This window comes from Lipotes vexillifer, unplaced genomic scaffold (genome assembly GCF_000442215.2).
Source record: "Lipotes vexillifer unplaced genomic scaffold, Lipotes_vexillifer_v1.1 scaffold47, whole genome shotgun sequence".
Classification (NCBI taxonomy): domain Eukaryota; kingdom Metazoa; phylum Chordata; class Mammalia; order Artiodactyla; family Lipotidae; genus Lipotes; species Lipotes vexillifer.
The window spans coordinates 3,199,999-3,221,916 of NW_006791298.1; the positions used below are offsets into that span (position 1 = coordinate 3,199,999).

General features: G+C 41.4%; 1 protein-coding gene across 2 annotated transcripts in view; it reads left to right on the plus strand.

Moving 5' to 3' along the window:
* The window catches only part of PGM1 (phosphoglucomutase 1), a 56,970-nt gene that overhangs the window by 12,486 nt on the left and 22,566 nt on the right, over positions 1–21,918 (plus strand). The window contains exons 1-4 of one of the 2 annotated variants that reach the window (XM_007464297.1): positions 11,950–12,560; positions 17,561–17,723; positions 18,068–18,214; positions 19,660–19,785. In XM_007464297.1, the coding sequence (XP_007464359.1) occupies positions 12,261–12,560; positions 17,561–17,723; positions 18,068–18,214; positions 19,660–19,785 (736 nt within the window). In that variant the 5' untranslated portion in view covers positions 11,950–12,260. Of the gene's footprint in view, positions 1–11,949; positions 12,561–17,560; positions 17,724–18,067; positions 18,215–19,659; positions 19,786–21,918 lie in introns of those variants that run through there. The other variant, XM_007464298.1, reaches the window with a different exon arrangement.

Consider the following 21,918-nt stretch of genomic DNA (forward strand, 5'->3'; position numbering starts at 1 on the left):
TTAGAATTTAAAACATTTTTTTTTTTTTTTTTTTTTTGGTGGGATGTTCAGTTCAACACACAACACCTGTGCTCTGTCTACCAAGTGCAGTGAGTTGTACAGGCACCAAAACTCATATACTTTGCACTTGCCCAATATCCCGATGAGAGTCACCTGGAATCTATTTCCTCTTAATTTTTTCCAAGTTCAAATGAACTTAATCATCCAAAGGAGCGACACAGCCTAAGCACCAGCTTTGGCGTTAAAACTGGTGTTGAAGCCTGCCTTCCAGTTTATTAGTTGTGAGACTTTGAGCAAGTCATTTATTCCCTAAGCCTCAGTTTCCTCATCTGTAAAGTGGGGGTTGTGAGGATACCTATATCGCAGGGTTGTTATTAAATAAACCTGCCGGAGAACCTACATGTAATCCTGTATAGCATGATAAGCCCTTTACATGATCTCCTTTTATCCTGTCAACAACTCTTAAGAAGTTGGTATTCAGACCTCTGTTTTACTGATGAGGAAATAGAGGGTAAGTGATTTGCCCAAGATCACCAAGATACTAAAAATTATCAAGAGTAGGGATGCAAACCTAGATTTCCACTATGCTGAATTCCTCAAGGTAGACATTTTTAATAGAGTTATCTAGAGCTGTAGTCTAGGGGGTTCCCAAATCTTTTATGTTGTGGTGCAACTTTTGATTTTCCTGAAGCCTTGTTCTCACTTAAATCTTAAAACCCAGCGAGAGGGTCCTGCCTCTGCCCACTTGGGCTACTGTTTATCCCAGGAATTCCCATAAATGGTGTAGAGTGGGAAAATGAACACATCTCTTTAGATCGCTGTTTTAAAAGCTATTGCATATTGTGTATTTGCCACGTAATACAATAAGAGGTAACACGGCATGATGGTTAAGAGGGTGGGTTCTGTAACCAGATTCCCTGGGTTCAAAACCCATCTCCACAATTTCCCAGCTATTTGACCTTGGGCAGATGACATAATCAGTGTTCTTATACCTAAGATAGGGGCTGAGAATAATAGTATTGATCTCATAGGATTGTTGTAAAGATTAAGTGAGTTAATGCTTGTAAAGCTCTTGGAACACTGCCCAGCACATCGTGACCTACTGCAATTATCTCCTACTGTACAACAGCCTTTAAAGCAGTGTCATTGTCCCTGTTTAACAAATAAGAAAAATGAGACCAGAAAGGCCATACATAGCCAGAAGCTGGCAAAGGCAGGATTCAGACCCAGGCCTGTCTGAAGTCCTCTGGTTAGAGCAGGGACTGTAGATTCCCCTTCCTCCACCTTTTCCCTGGCCCATCGTAGGTGTTTAATCTATCCCACAGGCCAACCCAGAGCATTGATTCTCTCCTGCCTGGGCCCACGTGCTTTAGAGATCAGGGGTTGTGTTAGAAGGATGGGATCAGTCCTTCTCAGTATCTCTATTTTGGTAGTTTATATAACATTTACTGAGTGGCTACTCTACAGCCTGGCATTGTGATAAGCACTTTACATGCCTTTCCTCATTTGTTGTCAGAACCTTTAAAGGAAGTTTTACTATCCCCATTTTACAGAAACTCAGACTCACAAAGACCCCATAGAAAAAGATGTCCCCTCTTTGTGGCCACCTTCATTCAGTTTCTTTAGAGCTGGACATCCTAGTTTGTCCAGACCGTGCAATTGTAAAAATCCTTAGTGAGGAGACAGAATAATGTAACATCTCTTCTTCTTAAAAGTCAAGAAATCTGCCACATTTTAATTATTTGACAGAGGGCCAATCACTGCCTGCCACAGAATTCCAAGGGACTTGATTCTCATTGTATTCCAGGTGAATGGAACCCCCGAGAGTTGTGTAATGCTGCTCCAGACGGGTAGCCCACTCATTCTGAGGCTGTAGGAAATCTTGCTTGTGTTTCCATTTTCTAACACAAGAGGGAAGCATACAGCCATGAATGATTTGAAATGAAGCAATTCTTTACAGATAGACCTCTTTTTACCAAAGGATTTTAATACATAGTTCCTGGTAATAGCCAGAATATGGGAAAATACTCTGCTAGCTCCAAATAAATGTTTTTCAGGGATTTAAACGAAAAAAATTTTAAGGATGCTCCAAAAAAGGAAATAAGATAAAAATACATATAAAAATTTTATATGAACCATATTCATTGTTTGTTTTTTTAGGTCAGAATGATTGAATATTGGTGATTTCTTATTAAACAGGAGTCTTCTTGACATGTGCATTTTGTATGAAAGTAATTCCTAAGCCTTGAGCATCTTCAAGTTGGAGAGACTGTTTTTAGATTTAACCACACAAATTAAGTATGGTATTTGTGGAGTGGGGAATGCCTTTCAAAAATTTTCTCTCTCCTCTGAACACTCAGAGCACCCTTGGAAGCACCCAAATTTTACTCCTTTTAAAATGATTTATTGACTTATTAATCTCTCCTTTTAGATCAGGAGTTTGACAACTTGAGTCTGTCATCTTCCCGTGGTGCACAGTGCCTGATGATCTGAATGGAAACAGTCAGTTTACATAGTAACTGTTGGACATATGGGTGTAAGCAGAGGGCCAACAGACTGGCAGATGCTAAAGGATGTACACGCTCCTAGGCAGCGGTTTTGTTTGTTTTTAACTTCAAAATATGCTTCAGGAGTATTTTTTGAACCTGGGATTCTGTACAACTCTAAGCAAACCATTTGGTCCTTGTAATTCTTCTGGCCTTGTACCTTTATAGTTTAATGTAGTTTCTCCTTTTCTTTAAAGCACACTTCCTAACTCTATTAAAACATATATACTCATAGATAGCTATTAAACGCAGCTACATATTTTCAGATTGGTTCAGGGTAGTCCTAAAAGCTAACTCTTATGTAGGACTCACAGGGCACTAGAACCAGCCAGTGCTAAGCTCTTTATACTTATTAACTCATTGTACCTTTATACAACAAACCTGTGCAGTACGTACTATATCTTTCTTTTTTTAACTCTCTTTAAGAGATACATGTTTTTAAAAATTGAGGTATAATCAACATATAACATTGTGTTAGTTTCAGGTGTACAAGCTAATGATTCTAGATTGCAATACTATGAAATGATTGCCACAGTAAGTCTAAGGAGGTGCTATTATCAGTCCCCATTTCAAAGATGAGAAAATGGGGGCACCGAGAGGTTAAATACTTTGCCCAAGGTCTCCTTGCTGTTGGCTGAGATTGCTCAAAGTGTGAAGGCAGGAGGTTTCTTTTCTTCCTCTTCTTGCCTGGATGGGACAGCAGGTAGAGCCTGCCTCAGAGCTGGCAAATGGGAGCCATGCACTACAGAGCCCTGCTCAACACACTGAAGCGTGCAGGTGTGGCAAGTAATAGAAACCCAGTCTGACACAGTGAGCCTCTAAGAGGACTGTATCATAAGGCCAGAGGGTCTCCTGAAAGCCAAGGGCAGGGTGGGCACTTGGGCCTCACAAGAGCCTGAGGCAAGAGGAGCCCAGGCAGCTAGCCTCTGTCTCTCCTCTGTTTATCTCAGCACATCTGCTTCTTTTTCCTCTCTCTGCTGACTCCATTGTCAGTGTAAGTTGGTGCGGTGTGTGTGTGTGTGTGTGTGTGTGTGTGTGTGTGAGATCTTAGCTATATACTCATTTACTCAAACTCCTATGAATATTTCAAGTTTATAAATCAAATGTTTATTTACTTTTTACAGCCTTTGTCTAACAAGCAAAACTTTGAAAATATTCCCATTGTTCTCATATAATCTAATAATGATAATAGCAGATACTTGTGTAGGGTACCCTATGCCAGCAGTGGTTTTAGAATTTTCTGTATATTACTTCATTCAGTCATGACTGCAACAATAAGTGAGATAGGGGGACTGTTGTTCTCCCCATTTTTACAGATGGGGCAATGGAAGCCCAAAGAGCTATATACTCATTTACTCGAACTCCTATGAATATTTCAAGTTTATAAATCAAATGTTTATTTACTTTTTACAGCCTTTGTCTAACAAGCAAAACTTTGAAAATATTCCCATTGTTCTCATATAATCTAATAATGATAATAGCAGATACTTGTGTAGGGTACCCTATGCCAGCAGTGGTTTTAGAATTTTCTGTATATTACTTCATTCAGTCATGACTGCAACAATAAGTGAGATAGGGGGACTGTTGTTCTCCCCATTTTTACAGATGGGGCAATGGAAGCCCAAAGAGGTTAAGTAACTTGTCTGAGGTCACACAGCCAGTGACTGGCAGAACTGGGTTCCAACTCTTGTTAGTCTGGCCTTAGAACCCATTCCCTAAAATATTGCAGTAAACTCTCTGCATCTGATGATTTAAACATATAAGTATGGTACATTCAAAGTTTTCTTGAATGATCCAATAATGTGTATAACTTTTATAAAATTCTCTTACTTGAAATCATAAGTCAAAATAAGTTACTCACCTATATCTTATCAATTGGAATCACAGGGCCGATCTATTAGATAAACCAATATCCCAGAGTCTCTTAATGTACTTAAAGTATATATTTTCTCCCAAGCCTATTGCAAAAATATTAATACTATGATTTATTATCTCTCTACTATGAGTTTGATTTACTTCATGTCTACACTTAATTCTAAATCTTTTTAGGTTAAGAATGCCCAATCCCCGACTTCAAACTATATCACAAAGCTACAGTAATCAAGACAGTATGGTACTGGTACAAAAACAGAAATATAGATCAATGGTACAGGATAAAATGCCCAGAGATAAACCCACACACATATGGTCACCTAATTTATGACAAGGGAGGCAAGAACATACAGTGGAGAAAGGACAGCCTCTTCAGTAAGTGGTGCTGGGAAAACTGGACAGCTACATGTAAAAGAATGAAATTAGAATGCTACCTAACATCATACACAAAAATAAAGTCCAAGTGGATTAAAGACCTAAATGTAAGACCAGACACTATAAAACTCTTAGAGGAAAACATAGGAAAAACACTCTGACATAAACTACAGCAATATCTTTTTTGACCCACCTCCTAGAGAAAGGGAAATAAAAACAAAAATAAACAAATGGGACCTAATGAAACTTCAAAGCTTTTGCACAGCAAAGGGAACCATAAACAAGAGAAAAAGACAACCCTCAGAATCGGAGAAAATATTTGCAAATGAAACAACAGACAAAGGATTAATCTCCAAAATATACAAACAGCTCATGGAGCTCAATATCAAAAAAACAAACAATCCAATTAAAAAATAGGCAGAAGGCCTAAATAGACATTTCACCAAGGAAGACATACAGGTGGCCAAGAGGCACATGAAAAGACACTCACCATCACTAATTATTAGAGAAATGCAAATCAAAACTACAATGAGGTATCACCTCTTGCCAGTCAGAATGGCTATTTTCAAAAAATCTAGGAACAAAAATGCTGGAAAGGGTGTGGTGAAAAGGGAACCCTCCTGCACTGTTGGTGGGGATGTAAATAGATACAACCACTATGGAAAACAGTAAGGAGGTTCCTTAAAAAACTACAAATAGAACTACCATATGACCCAGCAATCCCACTACTGGGCATATACCCTGAGAAAACCATAATTCAAAAAGAGACATGTACCACAATGTTCATTGCAGCTCTATTTACAATAGCCCGGAGATGGAAACAACCTAAGTGTCCATCGACATATGAATGGATAAAGAAGATGTGGCAAATAAAAACAACAGAATATTCCTCAGCCATAAAAAGAAACAAAATTGAGTTATTTGTAGTGAGGTGGATGGACCTAGAGTCTGTCATACAGAGTGAAGTAAGTCAGAAAGAGAAAAACAAATACCGTATGCTAATACATATATGGAATCTAAAAAGAAAATTGGTACCGATGAACCTAGTTGCAGGGCAGGAATAAAGATGTAGACATAGAGAATGGACTTGAGGACCCGGGGTGGGAGGGGGAAGCTGGGGCGAAGTGAGAGTAGCATCAACATATGTACACTACTGATGTAAAATAGTTAGCTAGTGGGAAGCAGCAGCATAGCACAGGGAGATCAGCTTGATGCTTTGCGATGACCTAGAGGGGTGGGATAGGGAGGGTGGGAGGGAGGCTCTAGAGGGAGGGGATATGGGGACATATGTATGCCTATGGCTGATTCACCTTGGTGTACAACAGAAACTAACACAGTATTGTGAAACAATTATACTCCAATAAAGATCTATTTAAAAAAAAAAATTCTCTTATCCCAAGCAATTAGGAGTTACCTTTCCAATGGAATTGGGGGTGACACTGACCAGAAATCTGGCTATGGAAGCACCCCAGTCCAGAATGCCAGTGCCACCAGGGGAGTCTCAAGTGGCTTGTGTTCAAAGACCACAATCCCCAACTCTCATGTCTCACGAGTCTGCAACCCTTACCCACTTGAGAAGATTCATCTAACCTATATTCTGCCTGAATCTACTCTGAATTCTTTTCCAATTCTTCCTATACATCAGGCCCCCAGCTCTTAGGGATGCCTGAGTGATCCAGAGTTGGATCCTGCATAATATCGTCTCATATTCTCATGTATCATCTGGCTGCCAGTTACAATTCTATAGATATTCTCATGACACGACATCCCTGCCCCTCAGCGCCTGAGTTTCCCTGTATTCCCAGTTCAAGAACTAACTGAATCTGACTGGCACACTTTTGAGTCCTAATTCTAGATTCCTAGGAGAAAAAATATGAGTGATCCAGCTTTGGTCAGGTGTCTGCCCTTGGTGATCATGGCCTGCCGTCCGGGTCCTGCAGTAGAAACTTGGCCCTAGGTATCCACTGTTGTGGGGTGGGAGAGGGGCCAGTTCTCAGAGAAGAGAGAGAGTGAACTGAAGGGGTCAGAGGAAAGAGCTTGTTCGGGTAGTGTCTTCATATTGGAGGAAAATAACTTAAAAGGGCCCAAACTGGCCAAGACTCAAAGTTGAAGTCCTATATAAGAGGAGCAGCTCTTGACAAGATCACAGAGACCAGGATCCTCAGAGCCACCTCAGCTGCAGAGGGAATCCTTTTTTGCAAGCCTTGGTTCATCTTTTTCCAGTCTCTCCTCCAAGCTATTTGATGCACCACTGGCAGCCATTCAACTTTCCAAAAAACAGCAATTTGTATTCCTCCGGCTTAAAAATTTCCATAGCTTTTGGTGTCTGCAGAATAAACTTTATTGTGATTCATGAGACTCTATAATCTTGCCCCAACTACTTTTCAGCCTTACCCCATCACTGCAACCTCTTGCGAGCCATGGCTCTGTCCATGGACCTCCGGGATAGCACCGAGGCCACCAGGCTGTGATGGCTCCTCCAAAATGAACTTCTTAAGAACAAAGGTCCATTCGCCTTTTTTTCCTATCCCTATCACCCCTCAGAATGTGAAAAAAATTCATATCTTTACATCATTTTCTAGTTCACAAAGGCTTTCACAGACATTCGGGGAAGTCATCGTCCCTCAAACCTTGTGAGGCAGGTATCATTATCCCATTTTAGAGATGAGGACATTAAGGATGGAAGGGTGAGGGGCTGACATTTACTGATAATCTGCTGTATGCCAGACACAGGTACTAAGTGTTTTCACACCTGTTGCCTGATTCAGTTCTCAGAACAACCTTGACAGCTATCCCCATCTTACAGGCTCAAGTCAGTTAACTTGCTCGAGATTATACCTCATACATTTTAGAGTGCAAGATATGAGCCCTGGGGCTTCCCTGGTGGCGCAGTGGTTGAGAGTCCGCTTGCTGATGCAGGGGGCACGGGTTCGTGCCCCGGTCTGGGAGGATCCCACATGCCGCGGAGCGGCTGGGCCTGTGAGCCATGGCCGCTGCGCCTGCATGTCCGGAGCCTGTGCTCCGCCACGGGAGAGGCCACAGCAGTGACAGGCCCGCGTACCGCAAAAAAAAAAAAAAAAAAAAAAAAAAAAAAAACGACCCCCCCTGCCAATGCAGGGGACACGAGTTCAAGCCCTGGTCTGGGAAGAAAAGATATGACCTGGTTGTGTCTGGCTCCTGAGCCTGTGGTTTTTGCATTATCCTGAAGTGCCTTTCCTGGAGCTGGCATTCACTACATGCCTACTTACTGTTGGTTGGAGAAATGAATGACTTTTCCCAGCTTTTGTTTCCTGTCACTGGGGTCAAACACCCCAAGCACTCAGGCAGGCACCTGCAGCTGTCACAGGCGCAGGGCTTTGGTCTGGGGGTCTAATGACCCCTGCTGCTTTTAGCCCAGTTAGTAGCTTTCTTTCTAGCGCTTGTGCTGAGAGAAAGAGTTACCAGTTCTATCCACTATGCCCACACCGGTGGCATTTTCTAAAGAATAATTCTTGGTGTGAAGAGGCGAACCTTTTCAGGCCCTGGGTCCAGCCCTCCCACTGGCCCTGGGGCACAGCAGTTAGTAACCCAGTAAATATTTGTCAATGGCAAAAAACAAAGAAAGATAGAATGAATAAAGGATTGGCAACTCTTCAGTTTCTGCTGTGTTCTACTAGGAAGGCATCATTGCTGATCAGAGTGGGAGCTGGAGTCTTTGCGAGGCTGGGAGCGAAGGGGTTCATAACTCTGCCATTGTGAAATTCATTGGACCCAAGACCAGTATGAAAGTTCCTTGTCTGAAGGGAATAATCCTTAAATCCCCTGCGTGGTTTAAATGTAATTTGTGTCATTGTGAAGGAGTACTGGCAAGGCAGGCGGGTTCATTAGGCCAAATTGGGTTCGCTATGCTCGACAGTAACGTTTCCGAAGATGAAGTACAACCTTTGCTGGAGAGCTCAGACAAATGAGTTTCTTAATAGCTGTAGCCCACTTAGTTTGAGCGTCTTCGGAAGCTTACTGTTTTTAATGCTGCTTCCTTTTTACCACACTTCACAGCCCATCTAACATTGCTGCTTCTGGTAATATTTTTATGTGGGGTTGAATTCTATAGTGTCCATATAATTATGACTCAGGCCCATCTTTAGAACAGACGCTTTTCTAGGGCAAGGATTATATCTTTTTGGTTTAGTTTTGCATGTTGACAAACACCATGCTGACACATGTAGTTGATGAAAACATTGCTCTTCATTTTGGGGTACAGAACTCTCTCCTTCGGAGCCTTAGATTTGATGTGCACTTAAATTGCTGGATATTCATTGGCATGTGCAAGGGCCATGAGAGATGGGGTCTTTTCCAGTCCATGCCTCGCCGTAAAGCTGGCTTACATACAGTGAAGTAAAAAAGTGTATGTGCCCACACGGATATTCCCATCCAGGAAGGGGGCGCTGGGTTCACCTAGTGACCTGACTCCCCAAGTTTCACAGGTAGGACTTCTCGATGCTCAAACACTGCTGTCTATTTCCATTTGTGTTCAATAATGTTTTAAATATGAAGATGTTCCACTGGGGAGCTATATTTAAAAACCTTGGAAGTGAGAGGCCATCATATCAGCTATTTGGAGAGTTAGGAGTAGAAGACCACCAGCATTATTGTTTGCAATGATTCTTCTAAACTACTTAAGAATATATATTTTTTAACCTTTAAGAATCAGAATACTTACGTTTGGAATACTTTCTGTATCAGTCAGTTTGTAGGTGGTTAGAAACTGGTACTAGGCCTAGGAACAGGCTTAATCCTGGAGAAGTGTAGCTCTTACGACACTTTCAATGTGAAAAATATTTTTAGAAACAAATTTTAGTTCATATGAAAACACACTGCTAAGCTGAGGTGTTCTAGTATATGATGTGGCCACTGTCTTTAAAAAAAAAAAAAAGCAAGCATTTGCCATCCTTTGAAATAACACCTGTTGGATCTTATGCTGCAAACAAACCCATTTTGATGCTTGTGGGGTTTTTTTGTGTTGAACATCTATCGATTTTGAATTTTCATAGTTATGCCTTGATTCTTCATCATTTCTCATTTTACGAAATTGATTTGCATTGACCATAAACTGTAAATAAAATAAGTGAATGTGTGGGAAAAGCCCCCAACAAAACATTACTCTTCTAGTTCTGCCTTCAGAAAGAGCTTCGAGAGAGAGCGGTCGATCACCAGCAGAGAACATGCTGGCAAGTGTGGGCAGAGAAGCTTTGGTGGGGATATTGGAGCCCCTTTGCAACGAAGTGTCCCTGAATCTATGCTGGGCTTTCAAGACCTTGTTAAGGACACTACCAATTACATGGTTGGTTGCTCTGTTATTCCCAATGAAAAGACTGTTGAGTTGATATTTCATGAATGCGGATCTATTATTAAATATGTCAAGACACATAGACTGGCATAATTTGCGAGCCTATCTAAAATCAGAGAAAACTGGCCACGGAACTTAAAAAATATGAATTAAAAAAATGCATTTGTAGTAAGTTGAAAAACATTGGGTCTGTAAATTACTGTTCATGAAGGAAGCTTACTTCATAAGAATTAGTTTTAAAATTGAAATAAGGGGAAAAATAAGCTATAAAAAGCAATTGTCTTTTGGCTGACTGGTTTTCAGCTTAATAGATGTGTCCTGTGAATTGTTATAATGTTATGTCTTGAGGTCCTCTTTTCAGGTGGGCCAGCCCCGTTTGCCATTTGAAGGAGACTAGGCTTCCTTGGTAGTGGCCTGCTTTCTGCTCATGAGCCCGTTAGCTCTCCTGGTCCAGTATGCGTAGCCCCTGGAGCACAGAGACATTCTTGCCTCACAGAGGGCAGCCTGCTGCTCTCAGGGCCTGTCTGCTTTTGGACCTGGCTTGACAAATTAGTAGAAAAATACTCAGATTTTATTTCTCAAGAGATTACTACTTTTCCCTTGAAAACCTAACTTTTATGTGCACATCAAACTCCCCAGACATGTGGCGTAACTAGTCCTGATTTACTTTTTAAGCCTTGTTAACAAGTTCACCAAAACCTTGACAATGGAGCTTCGTAATTGACAACTTTTGCTGAGCCAGATAAAGAACACAACATGTATGTACCGAAATAGATTATTAATAAAATCTCAGGGATCAAATGGGATGAGGTAGAACGTTTTTAAACATCTTACGTTCTTCAAATGCAAAGGACTGAAACTGCTTCACTAAAAATGTTTTCTTAAAAGTTAAGTCTGGGCTTCCCTGGTGGCGCAGTGGTTGAGAGTCCGCCTGCCGATGCAGGGCTCACGGGTTCGTGCCCCGGTCTGGGAAGTTCCCACATGCGCGGAGCGGCTGGGCCCGTGAGCCATGGCCGCTGAGCCTGCGCATCCGGAGCCTGTGCTCCGCAACGGGAGAGGCCACAACAGTGAGAGACCCACGTAACACACACACACACACACACACACACACACACACACACAAAGTCAAGTCTACTTAAAACTGAGAATATGAATATACAAATTTTAATCTTATATTCATATTATTTTTCCAAATAATAACTTGATCAAGCCTCATGCATTCAGAAAAACTTACTTCCCTCTCCCCCTACCACACACACACTATTCTGCTTATGTTTTCAAGGATTTGGTGCATCTTCATCCCTACTTTTCTATAAGTTCAAGAGAATGACCAAGCTGTTGGTCATTCAGGGCATATTTGTGAATCTCTATTCTTCTGGAACTGAATACTTTTTTGTTAAATCTTTGGTGGCCAGTGAATAAATCTGTTCTGTTAGATGCTTTTTTTCCTTCTAACTGGGATTGCATGTGGGAAGTAAAAAAAAATCACTTGAGTATCAAATACTTAAGTATCAAAATGACAGTGATGAAAGGAAACCAGAGGTAACTGAGATTCTTCACTTCCATTTTAAGATTGACCTTTAACTTGTGAGATGGCCTGGAACAACTTTAGCTGCAGATGGCCTTCTCAGTGATGACTGCCCAGAGAGGCTCTGTTTTAAGGGGTGTCAGTAGCAGAGAGCCTGGTGGGAGCCACACCAGGGTGTCTTGTTAATGATCCTGCGTCTTAGGACTGCACTTGCTCCGTCTTTGTCTGGCTCTGAGTGGAGTCTGGAGGCCACCTGCTGTTTGTAACTGTAGTCTGCTGCGTGCAACACCCTCTGGACCCATCTCCACCCTAACAGGGAAACGAGGCAAAAATAATTGAAGGGTATTTGGCTTGGTTATGTGGGCAGACTGTCCTCATCAAAACAACTTTGAAGATCTGTGGATGTGGGTGGGTGTTTGGTTCGTAACTTTTTCTCACGGGGTGACGACAACAGGAATTAACTCTGCTTCCTCATTGAGAGTGATCTTCCAGGCAAGACCTCTATTTTAGTTACTCGGCCAACACTGTTGCAGCTTCAGTTTGGACAGACTATTTGGGGGACCCTTGACTGCTTTCTGGGCACCCTCGCTGAGCCAACTGGTGGAAGTGAAAGATGAGTGATTCTGATGAATGGATTTCCGGGAAACACAGAAACATGGAAGAAGGTCCTCTCCCTCTGTTGACTTTTGCTACAGCTCCCTACTACGACCAGAAACCAGGAACTAGTGGATTACGGAAGAAAACCTATTATTTCGAGGCAAAGCCATGCTATCTGGAGAATTTCATCCAGAGTGTATTCTTTTCCATAGACCTAAAAGATCGCCAGGGATCCTCACTGGTGGTTGGTGGAGATGGGCGGTATTTTAATAAATCAGCAATAGAGACAATAGTGCAGATGGCAGCTGCCAATGGGGTTGGTATACGATAAGTATTGCTATGCTTCTGGCTCTCCACATAACCTCTTAATTTTGCAGAAATATACACAAGTACAAAGATTTGTATATTGTAAACACCTCAATGCTACTAGCATCCAATTAAGTTTCATTGTGACTTCAGAGATTGTATATTGTGATATTACCCCTGAAATTACATTAGTCACATTGGGATATGGGAATGTAAGCTTAATTTCTTATGTTGTGCTCTGTGCCTGTTGCTTGAAAAAGTACCTGTTGCTTTTAGACATTCAAAGCGTACCCCAGCCTTAAGCTGTCTTACCTACATTCAGCTAGTTTTGAGGGACACTCTGTCCTGTGTATGAGGCTCTAATGAGCAGCGGAGAGAAGAAGATTTTGTTTTCTTTCAATGGCTTCCTTGTTGAAGTTCAGTCACTTGTCAAACAGGAAAACAAAAGCCAGGGCACGCTGTTATTTGTGGATCCCGGTTAGTTGTGCAGAAATGCTAGGAGGGAATTGGAAAATGTTAGGTGTGAGCTTTCCAAGAGGACCTGTTATAGGGGAACCCACTTATAATGACCTTGAACACAAAGAGGCCCTGTGTGTGGTGAATTTGTGCAGCAGGGTAGAGATAATAACTCCTGTAAGACTAATATATGGAGGCTCTGCTAAAGCTCTGCATCGTGAAAAACTGTATTGCCTGAATTAACCAAATCAGAAGGAATCTTGCACCAGGAAGCATTGATCTTGATAATCTAACAATTTGCACAGCCTTACTGATTTACAGGAAGGCAGGCATCAGGACATTGATGTTTTTGCTCTGCAAATTCCTCTGTGGGACCAAAAATATATTTTTAGATTTTAGATTACACTTCGCAATAATTTGGAGCACACAGTCCTTCAGTACTTATAAATTTAAAAAATGTTTTATTTCCTTTCTGGAAGCAATTCTGATTCTGAGAACATAAAAATTTAGCATTGTAGACAAATGTGTTGGGCATTCATTTTCAGTCTGTTTTAACAACACACTAAGAAGGTGTGATTACAAAAGCCAAATTTAAAAAAAGCATACGTTATCAAATTTAGAAGAGTTTGTAAATCCTGTTGTTTATGTGAGGTTTCCTTTATACCCAGTTTCAGAATGTGAATGCCTCTCATGTAAAATTTGCTGATAAAGTACTCAAATATGAAATTATGACACATACACATTTTTAAGGTAAAATGTGACATGCTGTCAATTTGAGGAGAGCTGCAAAGGGAACGAATGGTATTAAGATGCTTTTAATCTTTTGGGGGAGAACGAATGGAACATTATTTCTCCGAATATATCTAGATTGTTGAGTGGATCTGGTACACTGTCCCCTTTGCTGTGATATATTTGGCTTCATTTCATTTTTGTGCAAAGCGGAAGGATGTGGAAGACGTGGTAGGAATGTGTAATTCAGGCAGATGCTATAGACTTTCTCAGATTTACCATCTGAAGGTTTGCTAAATAATGCAATTAAGTGATAATACTTGACTAAATATGGTAACTGCCTATTTGTTAGAGCTGTGACAGCCCCAGCAATATTTTCAAGTCTTTCCAAGGACATTCCTCATTAAAAATAGTGTTGCATTTAAAAGTCACACTACCCAGTTGACTTACGTAAAACGTTTAGTGGACCCATAAATCACTTTCATCTGATAGAACCTATCAAATCCTATATAGTTTGATTTCTTTTTCTAACATATCCTAAATACTGACTGTTTTAACATCCCTTTGATTGTGGGCAGAACTTTAGGGAGGCAATCTAAAGGAAAGAATATTTATTGCCACAGATTTTGGTAGAAGTCAATATTCCTTCCTCAGCTTTGTCAATACCCGCTCCACCCGTGAACCGATTCTAGGAGAGCTTCTCAGCCTAGTGAGCTACATGGAGACCGTTTCATTTCTCCCCTTTAGTCCAGTTTTATCTGGTACATTTACAGATAATGGAATACACTCTGCCTTTGTTTTTATTTGCACAGAGCTGTCTGCATTTACAGGCAATTTTAATGTACAAAATAAAACATTGGTGGGGCCCCGTTTACAGTACGGGTATGTCATTCAGTCCCCCGAGCTTTAAACCTAGAGATAATTTTAGAAATGAGAATAGAACCTGTGTGTATGACTGGCAGAGCAAAGAAAATGGAACTTGTTTTTTGTTTGTTTTTGTGTGAAACATAAGAAAACACCAGGCCCTATTTTCAATTAAAAGGAATATTTTAAAGTTTGCCCCCTGTCATGGTTAACTATCAAATGTGGGGTTGCGGGGAGAGTGAGGTATCCAGCTTGGCAGCAGGACGTGAGTCTTACGGAAGGGAGTAGAGGGCCAGGAGGAAGGGCAGGAAAGGCTGCTTGGTGAAGGACTCTCAGTGCAGGATGAAGGGGTATCTCTAAGTTGGTAGACACTTGGGACCCAGGGAAGGTTTGTGTTTTTTTTTAATTTTCTTTTTTGTGGTAGAGTATACCTAACAAAATTTGCTGTTTTAACCATTTTTAAGTGTACAATTCAGTGGTATTCATTACATTCACAATGTTCTGCAACCATCACCACTATCTAGTTGCAGAACCTTTTCATCATCTCATCCAAAACTCTGTACCCACTAAACAAGAAGTCCCCATTCTCTTCTTCCCCCCAGCCCCTGGCAACTTTGGTTTTACTTTCTGTGAATTTGCCTGTTCTGTGTCCTTCATATAAGTGGAACCATACAATACTTGTCCTTTTGTGTCTGGCTTATTTTACTTAGTATAATGTTTTCAAGGTACATCCATATTGTAGCATGTATCAGAATTTCCTTCCTTTCTGAAGCTGAATAATATTCCACTGTATATGTATACCACATTTTGTTTATCCATTCATCTTTTAATGGACATTTGGGTTGTTTCCACTTTTGGCTATTGTGTATAATGCTGCTGTGAACATGGGTGTGCAAATATCTGTTTGAGTCCCTGCTTTCTTTTTGTGTCTATACCTAGAAGTGGAATTTCTGGATCATATGGTACAGGGAAGGTTTTTGAGTAGGGGAGGGACACAGTTAGAACTATGGTTTAGAAAGATGAACTAGGTGGGCCTGAGTAGGTCAGATAGATTCAGCCAGGGTAGGGCAAGGGAGGTACAGGTGGGAGAGAGGCAGGGGAGGTTGAGTCAGGAGCTGTTACAATGCTCCAGACATCCTTAAGGGGAGGAAGATAATAGAGTAATATCTCCCCAATATCAGGTTGAGGATTAATATTGCTGAGGATAATTCATAGAAAAGAGTCTGCTCTGGAAGGGACTATTTTGGCCAGCTGTACCTATTCTTGGGCTCAGGAGAAGGAACCTACCATGGACTTCCCTTGCTTCTCTTGACTTTCTCTCTTACTCTTACCTTCTGGTATAGTCCTCTCAGTCTTGGACCATTCCTGACTGCAGATTTCACTGTAAGGAATGGTAGAATTAAGGGGTGACTTGGGTGGCATAGCTTAATATTCATTTATCAGTTTCCCCTTCCACATTAAGAACATACAGAATCCAAGTAAAAGTCAGCGTGCTTGATGGGGAAACACTGTTTTCAGATAACTCCACCAGCCACTCTGGCTAATTAAACTGCCATCTGTAAGCTCCTCTCATCGAAATTATGGAACTGCTCAGCCATAGGCTTTTATTTTCAACAGAACCACACCCAGAAACTGCTGGAAGGGTGAGATGTTACCATTACAACTGTTTTGAGTCAGGGAGCTACCACTTCCTGAGGGAGGCAGAACGTAAGAAATATATTAGGATAACAGAAATTGTTCAGAGAGAGATACATGAAAGCCAAGATGTGCCTGCAATGAAGTGGCTGCCTCCTGAGAGGTGGTTGGTAGTGGAGAGGGTTAATTATAAGGCAGTCAAGCTGTTAGTGACCTGTGGGAAGGTGGCAAAGCTAACAGTCCCAGAAAAACTTCCCCAGGGAATCCAGGTATCTCATTGGCATTTTCAACATTAGAAATGCATCTTCCACCATCAAGTCATTTCTTCAACCATGTTTATCTTGGGTGGGGCAAGAAGAAATAACAACTGGAAAACTTAAAAGCATCCTCGTCCCTTCCTTCTTTCAGAGGGGAGAATGGAGGAAGGGCACAAACTCCTTGTTTTTTAAATCTTTTCATGTAGCAGTCACATCTTCTCTAGTCAGAGGAACGGACAGAACTTCCTTCTTTTCCAACTTGCGTCGTGTTGAAACATATAAATTACTCTCATTCTAGCAAAGGAGCTGTGCTGATACCATCTGTGAGAGATATAGGAAGGTGAGTTAAGAACGCAACAGAAGTACCACCTGTAGCTCTTTCATGTAGGTGTTCTGGCTGGTTTACCCAGTGACACTCCCAACATTCCCTGCCTTAGGCCCAGGAGGTAGCTCAGGTACACCCTAGTGTGGGTAGGTGTGTCCTGCTTTGAGGAACCCCCAAATCCAAGCTTGACTGGAAACATAAATTTATGAGATACATTTTGTAACATTTCTTCATGTAAAGTTTGCCCTTTTTGCTTTGTCAGATATTTTAGTTTACAGAAGCCTGGTGTTTGGGTTAGAATTCCTTTAACTAGTTAAATTTATATTCTCTTCCCCAGTGTGGATTGAAAGCATGATTATAGTGGATAAAAATGTGGGTTTTCTCACAAATTTTTAATGTATCCAAATTATGGACCTAGTCTGGAAAGGCTGTGTTTTGTTTTCTTGCCAAAGCCTTACAGCATCCCTGGATCATACACTACAAAGTCCCGAAAAGCTGTCTGAAGGAATGGCTTTGTTCAGCAACGCTGCTTGTACTTCAGTAATAACATTACTCAACAACAGCAGTAAAATACTCTACTTTGATATAATAATACTATTAACCCAAGCTGTTAGATGTTCATTAAAGGACATCTTTTCTTGTCCAATAGAATATTTCTTTGTCCATCGGGCTGTTCTGGCATTTCTGTGCAGTAGCTCTGGGTTTATTAATGTTAAAGTGTGTGTTCTGGATTTCTTCTCCTAGATTGGTCGCTTGGTTATTGGACAGAATGGAATCCTCTCCACCCCTGCTGTATCCTGCATCATTAGAAAGATCAAAGCCATTGGTGGGATCATTCTGACAGCCAGCCACAACCCAGGAGGACCCAATGGAGATTTTGGAATCAAATTCAATATTTCCAATGGAGGTGAGTTTGCAGTCATTTTGAGTATAGGCAATTTTACGTTCTGTAGGACAAACTGATAACCAAGGCCTTGGGAGGTCAAGGTTCTGGTTCTGATCCTTAGCAAGGGAGCTTTTTGTTTCCTTTTGGTGAAAATGAGATGCTTCTCATTTTGCTGTATCTGAGTATGAGGAGCCGTGCATGAATGATCACTAACATGATATTTCCTTTTAGAAAATTCTGATACTTTGCTGCTTGAATGGTGACATGGCAGATGTGCTAGTAAAGAGGAGTTGATGAGCTTTGTACTCTTTGTATTTCCATGTCAACTGTACAAAATGACCCACTGTTTGCTGTTTGATTTCCAGGTCCTGCCCCGGAAGCAATAACTGATAAAATTTTCCAAATCAGCAAGACAATCGAAGACTATGCAATTTGTCCTGACCTGCACGTAGACCTTGGGGTTCTGGGAAAGCAGCAGTTTGACCTGGAAAACAAGTTCAAACCCTTCACAGGCATGTTTACTCTTTTCCTCTCTTGCCCACTCCTAGTTCCAACTTGAGGGATTTGCCTTTCAAGGTTTTAATAACATGGGTCTTTATCTTTGGGAAGATTGTGGTCACCCAGTTTTGCATGCATTAATTAGCAGGTCTGGAAGTCTAGAGACCTGGGCTCTCTGGGCCCTGCTGGGGATCAGCTGTGTGACCTTGGGTGAGTTGTTTCCAAATCTCTCGGCATCAGTGTCCATACCTATAAAACGAACGGCCTTGAGGAGAAGACCTGTAAGATCATGTTCATAGCTATCTTTTATTGAGCTTTTATTATGTGCCAAGCTCTTCACATGCATTATCTCATTTTATTCTTACAGTAGCCCTGTGAGGGCAGCACTGTCAGTATTCACTTTTTCCAGATGAGAAAACAAAGCCTGAGAGAGCTTAAGTAACAGGCTCCAGGTCACACAGTCAGTGAGTGGTAAGCCAGGATTCAGACACAGGTGTGAATGATTCCAAAGCCTGGGCTTTGATTTCCTTTTCAGTAAAATCAACTTAGACCATTTTGGGGGCTAAATTGAAACTCCCTGTGTAGCAGCTGTGGTAAACATTTTGTTGTTGAGTGCCAAGTTTTGACAATAATTGATGGAATAAATGTTTATAAAATTATTCATATTAATAAACGAGGATGAGATGGGTTAGCAATGTGACTTGCATTTCAACTTTGCTCTAACATGTATTCTTTCCTCTGGGCTGCAAGTTTATGGGAGGCATTTTTTGTTTGAACCTACCCATAAGGAGCTGACATTTGCATCCCAGCAAAGAGGAAGGGGTGCTTTGGTACATTTTGAAGACATTCTTAGGGTTTAGAAAACACCAGTAGAGAATTTCTTAAACACTTCATGTTTTGAAAATGTTCAGACCTGTGAAAATTCAACAACAAGAACAATACTTAGTTCTTACATTTGTTTAATTCCTTTAGCAGTGCATGTGAAAAGTGATTCATTAAAAATTATTTTCTCTGCTTTTTACTAATATGTCTTGATGGCAAGGGGCCTGGAAAAAGTAAAATAAAGTAGGTGTTCATTTTCTGTTATTTTTTGACACCAAAATACACTTCTCATGGAGACTGATAGGGAATCAACATGGCAGCAGAACAGAGTTTAGCATCAGGCAAAACTCTGTCAAAATTCCCCTCTGTGCCCCATCCCAGGTGTGTGGGCAAGTTACTTAATCTTTCAGAACTTGAACTTGCTCGTCTATAAAATAGAACTGATAACATTTACCTCTCAGGAAATTTGTTAGTATTGAATAAGAGATCATGTAACACGGCCCTGGCACATTGGAGCTGCTCCATAAATGTCCTTTTAAAATAACAATTGCACGTTTACAGCAATATGATCATTTCAGAGGAGAATATTTCTAAATGTGTTTAGTTCCTCCATCTTTAATGTTGCTTGTTCTCACAGTGGAAATTGTGGATTCGGTGGAAGCTTATGCTACGATGCTGAGAAGCATCTTTGATTTCAATGCACTGAAAGAACTGCTTTCTGGTCCAAACCGATTAAAGATCCGTATAGACGCCATGCATGGAGGTATGGAGCCATTTGTTTTCTGTTCCCTTCCCTCAAAGACATGAAGCAGCTCTCGACTTTGTGTATTATGATGCTTTAATAAACCTTTTCTTAGGACTCTCTCTGTTTGATGGTTTTTAAACAGTTACGTTGCAAAAATTTCAGAGTAATATTCACGCAGATAAAAATCTAATTGTACACAGGAAAAATTCCTAATGGTAAGGTAGTGTGAAGGTCAGCGTTTCCACATTAAGCATCAGGTTTTGAGTAACAGGCAACTATTTTTGTGTACTCTCCCTCCCCCTCAGAAGATGCCTTACATTCTTCCTAAATGCCCCCATCTATTTCTGAGCTGGCCTGTGGTTTGCTAGATGCGATAAACGTGCTTCTGAGCCCTATACCCCACTTGCCTGCTCCCACATAAGCCTTTACTTAGAAGATGACCAGAGCAGGCTGAGGATTAAATTCAGGAACAACAGGATGTATGTCTCTCCCTCTTCTTCCTCTGTGGGTTGTGTGGCCAGGTCAGTAGAGAGAGCAGCTGTCACCGAACCAGAACCATGAGGTTCTCTTGCATGTAGGGAATTCCTGAGCACTTGAGTTTATTTGTTTTGTAATAATTTACAATTTTAGACTCTTTGAGTCACAGGGGTTTTCCCTGGTGTTGGAATCCATCTGCCTGCCTGGCTGTGGAAGAGTTTCTGTCTGGGCTTGAACCCTTTCCATGATGCTGTCAGGGCCTTCTGTTACACTGCAAAACCACAGTTAGAAAACTTCTCCTGGTGGGCTGAAATCTTCTGTCTCTGGAACTTCTCCCGTTGGGTCCTAACTTGCCTCTGGAGTCCCATAGAATGGGTCTCCTTCTTGATTCAGACAAAGGCTATCCTGACTTTTCAAAGCATTCAACAGACATGTATTGAGTAGCTACTACATGTATGCTTGGGGGTAGGCAGGGGTTCAGTAGAGACTCTCTTCAAAGAGCTTTGCGATGCTTGGAGAGATGAGGTAGGTAAGAAACGAACCATTGCCAGGCCAGGAAAATGAGGGTTAGGTAGAATTTCAAGTATTCTCCTTGGGGTGTGGAAGAAGGCATAATTTGACCAATGGTATCAAGAAAGGTTTCCTGGAAAAAGTGGCAACCAACTCATCTTTTATGAAAGAAAGACGTAGGGTGGTGGAGAGTCAAGTGATGGTCATTCCCAGCTGAGGCAGTTGGCTGTAGCAAATGCACGAAAGCTTAAAGACAGAAGTCACGTTAGGGGAATGAGCAGAAGCCTGGGCTGGCTTGAGAGCGGAGCCTGTGATGGGGTATTTGCTAGTCGCTGCGGTCACGAAGCTGACCTCTTTCTCCAGGCCTTTAAGCTGTTCCTCGAAAGCCTCAGTTGCTATACCCCTCACAGCCCTGGCTGCCTCGGCCTCATTCTGTGGTGTGTCAGTAGCCTCCTCAACGGGAGGCCCCTAATGGGAGACATGTATTCTATACTGTTCTGACCTCTGCTGCATATATTGGTGTCAGAACCTTCCTTGGTGAAAAAAACATTCTCAGCATTTTAGAGATGAACATTCTTGATCGTTACACTAAGCATCACTATAAAGTATGTGACTGGTTTTTCCTGTTGTTCATTGTTACTGTTTCTTGTTTATTTGTCTGTATTCTTTTGATCAGTTTTTTGGATAGCTTGATAGAAGAGAAGGATTAGGGCTCTGAATCCTAGCTCCCACTCCTGCTATCTGTGGAAGTCTGGGCAAATAGCTTCCTCTCAGAACCTCAGTTTCCTTATCTATAAATTGGAGGAAATAATTGTAATACAAAATTTATAAAATGTGTGCTGGTACTGTTCTCAGTGCCTCATATCTATTAACTCATTTAATTCTCACATCAACTATTATTATCCTCATTTCGCAGGTGGGGTAGACGGAGGCACAGCAAAGAGATTAAATAGCTTTCCCCAAATGGCACAGCCAGTAATTGGCAACGCTGAGATTTGAGCCCAGACACTCTGATTCCAGAGTCCAGGTTCTTAAGCACTATGCTGTACCACCTCATGGGCCTTTTTTGAAGGACTGAGTGAGAAAACAGTTGAGACGCACCTGGCACAGGTGTGTAGCAGGGCCTTCATAATGGTTCTCTCCCTTCCCTTCCCCCACTCTTTC